This window comes from Bison bison, unplaced genomic scaffold, assembly GCF_000754665.1.
Source record: "Bison bison bison isolate TAMUID 2011002044 unplaced genomic scaffold, Bison_UMD1.0 scf7180017864060, whole genome shotgun sequence".
In the NCBI taxonomy this organism is placed as follows: Eukaryota; Metazoa; Chordata; class Mammalia; order Artiodactyla; family Bovidae; genus Bison; species Bison bison.
In genome coordinates this window covers 2,646,006-2,651,771 of record NW_011494632.1, presented here as the reverse complement: position 1 = coordinate 2,651,771, position 5,766 = coordinate 2,646,006, and the positions used below count along the sequence as shown (strand labels likewise).

Here is a 5,766-nt window from a genome sequence, read left to right as displayed (position 1 = left end):
GGGGAGAGGCTGAAGATGGGGAGGGACGGAAGGGGAACAGGAAGCATGTGTCCCCAGTGGTCACGGGCAGGGACGGAGGCCCAGGATGTGGAGTCATCCCTGAGCAAATGCACACCCTCAGTGGTCTCTTCGGGTCTGCCCGCTGCTTCATGCTGCTGAAGCCAGGAACATGGCCCTGCAGCGACACACGACCCACACCTGTCCCACACCACCAGGCCCTCTGGCCAAGCCATCCGCAGGTGGTGACAGCACCCAGTCCAGTGAGCAGAGCCCAGACTGCACTTGTTCGGTAGGCTCAGACAGTTTCCAAGCCTACCCGGGCCCAGCTGCCTCTGTAATTATTAATAAACGAGCACTTTCCGGGACACTTGTATTGCACACCCCAGGGTCATCACTGCCCCTACAGACATGATTCTGGTTCCTTTTTCCAACCAGTGAGAATTTTTTCCCTCTACCTGTTACCACCATCAAGAGCCCAGGTGACAGAATGTGGATGTGCAAATATACCATCTGTGCAATACCTTCAGGGAAATAGGAAATTATGTGGGAAATCAGGGGGAAACCGCCTGCTGTTCACCAAACAAAGGGCCAAATACCAGCTCACCTGAACTTAAGTACGAATCTACCATGAAAGCCTCAGGGAATATCTGAGAGACTTCTCATCCCCCAGTCCCCCGCTTACCTAACAAGCCTGACAACTACTGTAATGATTAGCTACCTGGCCGACTTCCACGTGAGAGCACCATGGGATCTGCCCAGCTAAACTGCCTTTAACTAAACACTTCCTTCCTGTAGAAATGACCTTATCAGAAGCAGGAAGAGATCTCAGCCCTGAAGAGACGTGGACTGTGACATAAACTATTCAGTTACTTAGCTGCACATTCTCTAAAGTGCCAGGATTCAGTCAATACAGGTGGCAGGTTACTGAACATGAACAGAAGGAACAGAAAAGGGTTTAGTTTCTAGACACCTGAGTAACTGCTGAAAGGCGACCAGTCAGAAGCACACTGGACAGCCATCCTGAAGCCTCACAGGGAGGACCAGACTCTGCTCCCACCAGACACGTTGCTCTACCTTTCCCATTCTGGTTCCAAGGGATCAAGGGCCACTCTGTCCTCATTTTTACCACCCCCAGAGGCCCCACGCCTCATCCCCCCACAGCACCACCTCCACCATTACCACCAACCTCACCATCATCATTACCAGCCCCATCTCCCCCAGGACCACCATCTACATCCTCATCACCCTCACCACTACCACCACCATCTCCACGACCAACCCCACCATCATATTACCACCACCATCCCCGCCAGGACAACCATCTCCAGCATCACCATCTCCACCAGTACCACCACCACTACCATCATGATCACCATCTCCACCACCATCACTCCATCATTACCACATCTTCACACCACCACCATCACCATCTCCACCATCACCACCACCAGCACAATGACCATCACCTCCAGCATCACCACCACCATCACCATCTCCACTATCACCACCACCAGCACAATGACCATCACCTCCAGCACCACCACCACCATCATCACCATTTCCACCAGCACCACCACCATCACGATCACCACCACCAGCACCACTACCACCACCATCACCTTCAGCGCCACCACCATCATGATCACCACCACCATCACCTCCAGCACCACCACCATCATCATCACTATCATCATCACCTCCACCATCACCACCACCAGCACCATCTCCACCACCATCACTCCATCATTATCACATCACCACCATTACCATCTCCACCATCATCATCTCTATCATCATTACCATCTCCACCATCACCACCACCATCACCACCATCACCTCCATCACCACTCTGCCCTCCACTAAAAAAAGAAAATAAGTAAACTTCCTGGGTCAAGCAGGCTTGAGACATAGGCCCTTTTGCTAGTACCCTGAAACCCTGTGGTGAGGAAAGCTCTCCACTTCTGTTTACCCCAGTGCTATGTAACACCTCTCACTATCTATGGTAAATACCAGACCTTCTCTTCAGGCAAATGCTTCATGAATTTTAGAGTTCTTAGTTTTCTCATTATACAGCACATATTTGGCATCAAAAACCTATTGGATTGTGACTCACTAGCAAATTCACTTCTGGTAACATCTATAGTAGCTGCTGAGCATCTGCATGATGACTGGCTAACAGTCTTACCTGTGTGTATGAATAAGTACTCAACTGGGGTGGTCAAGGAACCTCTGCCCCTGTTTCCTCTGAATCACCAATGAAGCTGTATGACAGCCCAGACAGCAGATGCTGCACTGACCAGAGAGATGGTTAAAGCACAGATGCAAAAGAGGAAAGCAAAACCACATTTCCTACCTGAGCTGCCACCTCCTCCATTTTGTGAACAGCTTTAGAATCAAACAAGACTTGTCTGCCTCTCCTTTCACAGTCCTGGTAAACGATCAGGCGAATCTCATTCAGGTCCAGCTCTGAACATGACCAACTGTGGATTAACAAGAGAGAAAGGAGTAATGTTAGCAGCAACACTCAGGCTGGTCACAGGAAGACGAGTCTCCCAGCTGGCACACATGTGCATATGGAAGACACCAGCATGTGAGATCGCGCAGACGGGGGCACACAGCCCTGGCTGCAGACTCTGACAGCCAGTGCCCGTGATCAAGGCTGGGAGCGCTGCTGAGATAATAGATCATTGGAGAGAAAAATTCTCCTTCCAAAGCAACTCTGGGAACTTCCCTGGTGGTCCAGTGGATAAGAATCTGCCTGCCAGTGCAGGAGACACAGGTTCAATCTCTAGTCCGGGGAGATTCCACATGCCTTAAGAGCAACTAAGCCCGTGCACCACAACTACTGAGCCTACTGAGCCTCAGTGCTGCAACTCCTGAAGCCCGAACGCCCTAGAGTCCATGCACTGGAACAAGAAGCCACTGCAACAAGAGACCTGTGCACCGCAACCAGATCCAGCACGATCAAAAATAAATAAATAAAAAAATTTTTAAAAAGCAAACTCTGCTCAAAGATGGCAGGCAGGAGTGGCACAGGTGTGTGGAGACAGCTGACCCGGATGCCTGGGTTCTGGGGGGCAGCACGGCCGAGGCTGGAGGGCCTGGAGTGTTCCCACCTCTGCACCATCGGACGGGAATCTGGAAGCAGTCAGGAGAGCCCTCGCTCCTCCTCTCCTAGCCACCCAGTCTCAGGCCAGTCGGAGAGGAAAAACATCGCCTGGAACTTATTCTTTTCTTCTACTATGGCTGGTTCTAACACGGAAGTTTGGAAAACCAAGTGCATCGCTGCACAGAAGCTGAACTGCTGACAATGACAATCAGCCATAAAGGGAGCGTGTTTTTTCCTAAGCAAACCAAAAGCCACCGAGACAAAACGGCTCCAAACACAGGTTCATTCTTCAGCCACAAGTGAAATCAGAACTCGAAGACTAAGAAAGGGCTGCACTGCTTTGGGCTCTTCAGTTACAAGTCTGTTAATCCATTTGTTCAACACAGATCTGGGCAACTGTGGTCACTGTGCTCCAAGCTAGAGGTTGAGCATCTGGTTAACTAAGCAGGCTTGATCGCTGCCCTCAGGGTGGATATGGTTCAGTGAGGAATACTGGGCGAGTTGTCATCTATAAATGTGTAACTACAGATTGTCCAAGTGCAAGAAAGAAAAGGATGTGATAAGACTCATATTTTCAGGTTTAAGCAGTGGGGGCGGGCAGGGAAGTCCCTAGGATTTAAGGAAGACAGAGCTGGAGAGGCAGGTGGGAGACAGCAGGCCAGCTCATCTCTGAGGACAGCGAGTGGCCAAGGCCAACAGGTCCATACACTCAGTCTACACTTTCGAGAGGTTGGTCCACGACTAGAGGGGAAGCCGGGCTAGGGCAGAGTAAAACTAGAGGAAGGAAGGCCAAGTAGAATTTATTCTAAGAGTTCAGGGCCTTCAAATGAAGGCTAGTGTGATGGCAACTGAGGCAGGGGCAAGGGGGGACAGATGCTGGCGGCAGGTACATCCAGAGGCAGAACCGACACGGTTCCGTGTGGACGGAGGCCAGCGGGGTGCCAGCTGCTGACAGCACTGACGTAAGAGGGCGGGGCACAGATGGAGAATTAGAGCACTGATAGACAGACAGAGTACACTGTAAAACTAAGAGATGGGATGGCAGAGCCAAGTCAGACACACATTGTTTCAGATTCAAACTCTCTGAGATCCCATTTCTCCATCAGCATGAGAGTAGTAACACCAAGCTCACAAAGTTGAAGCAGGGATTACGTGAAAGTGTTTCACACAGAGGCCGACACAGCTAAGTGCTCCAGAACAGCGGTAATTTCCTGAAGAACTGTTGATGTCACAATGTTTTAAGGACATCACTACAGTGTCTAGTCCCCAACCACAAACTGCACATCACTGGTCCTTTTCTTTTCAGGCCCTGGTAATAATGAACACGTGCTTTTCAGGGAGCAGATTTGTTGTCATAAATTGTAGCCCCCAAAGCATCAAGTTCTGGTTGCACCTTCTCAACAACCCAAGCTCTACGCAGCCAGGCCCAGCATTGATCCTTCTAGTTTTCATACAACATGGCGAGTTTGTTTCAGAGATCTTTTATCTCCCACTTTCAATCCAGGCCTGGCTGGTCAGACACATTCCCTGACCCCCACCTGGGCTGCGCAGCTGGGACCTGTTTTTTGCCATCACGAGCTGAGTGAGAGCCGACCTGAGGACAGGGACACAGGAGGAAGAAGAGGGGAGTCATCAGCCAGCCATTCCTGGGGAGCACAGCTCCTGGAGCCAGTTCTCTGTCACCCCAGCTCAACAACTCCCAATGCCTGTAACTCAAACCACAACATTTTACACAAAATCATTGTTAAAAACATCCTCTGCAATTACTAAAAATACAGCACACAGGCTGAAGTCATTAAAAGTGAAAACTGACAAAGATCTAATTGTCTTGTATTTTCTTGTTCGATCCATTTTGCCCCAAGAACGATATTTTGCCAAGACAGCATTATCATTTACAGAGCAATTTGTAAATTATCATTACAGAGCAACTTGTTCAGCCCTTATTTTTGAGAGGTAACACTAACTCAAATATCAATCAAACTGAGGACAGCCCCTCTGGAAGAACTAAAATTTCATAAAGACCCTTGTGGCTCAGCTGGTAAAGAATCCACATGCAATGCAGGAGACCAGGGTTTGATCCTTGGGTTGGGAAGATCCCCTGGAGAAGGCAAAGGCTACCCACTCCAGTATTCTAGGCTGGAGAATTCCATGGACTGTATAGTCATAAAGAGTTGGACAAGACTGAGCAACTTTCACTTTCACTATCAGTTCAGTTCAGTTGCTCAGTTGTGTCCGACTCCTTGCGACCCCATGAATCGCAGCACACCAGGCCTCCCTGTCCATCACCATCTCCCAGAGTTCACTCAAACTCATGACCATTGAGTTGGTGATGCCATCCACCCATCTCATCCTCTGTCGTCCCCTTTTCCTCCTGCCCCCAATCCCTCCCAGCATAAGAGTCTTTTCCAATGAGTCAACTCTTCGCATGAGGTGGCCAAAGTACTGAGTTTCAGCTTTAGCATCATTCCTTCCAAAGAACACCCAGGGCTGATCTCCTTTAGAATGGACTGGTTGGATCTCCTTGCAGTCCAAGGGACTCTCAAGAGTCTTCTCCAACACCACAGTTCAAAAGCATCAATTCTTCGGCGCTCAGCCTTCTTCACAGTCCAACTCTCACATCCATGCATGACCACAGGAAAAACCATAGCCTTGACTAG

General features: G+C 49.8%; 1 protein-coding gene across 6 annotated transcripts in view; it reads right to left on the bottom strand.

Moving 5' to 3' along the window:
* FNIP2 (folliculin interacting protein 2) overlaps positions 1-5,766 on the bottom strand; it is a 105,917-nt gene that overhangs the window by 59,154 nt on the left and 40,997 nt on the right. For all 6 annotated transcript variants that reach the window (XM_010836088.1, XM_010836090.1, XM_010836091.1 and 3 more), the window contains one exon: positions 2,354-2,480. In XM_010836088.1, the coding sequence (XP_010834390.1) occupies positions 2,354-2,480 (127 nt within the window). The remainder of the gene's footprint in view (positions 1-2,353; positions 2,481-5,766) is intronic.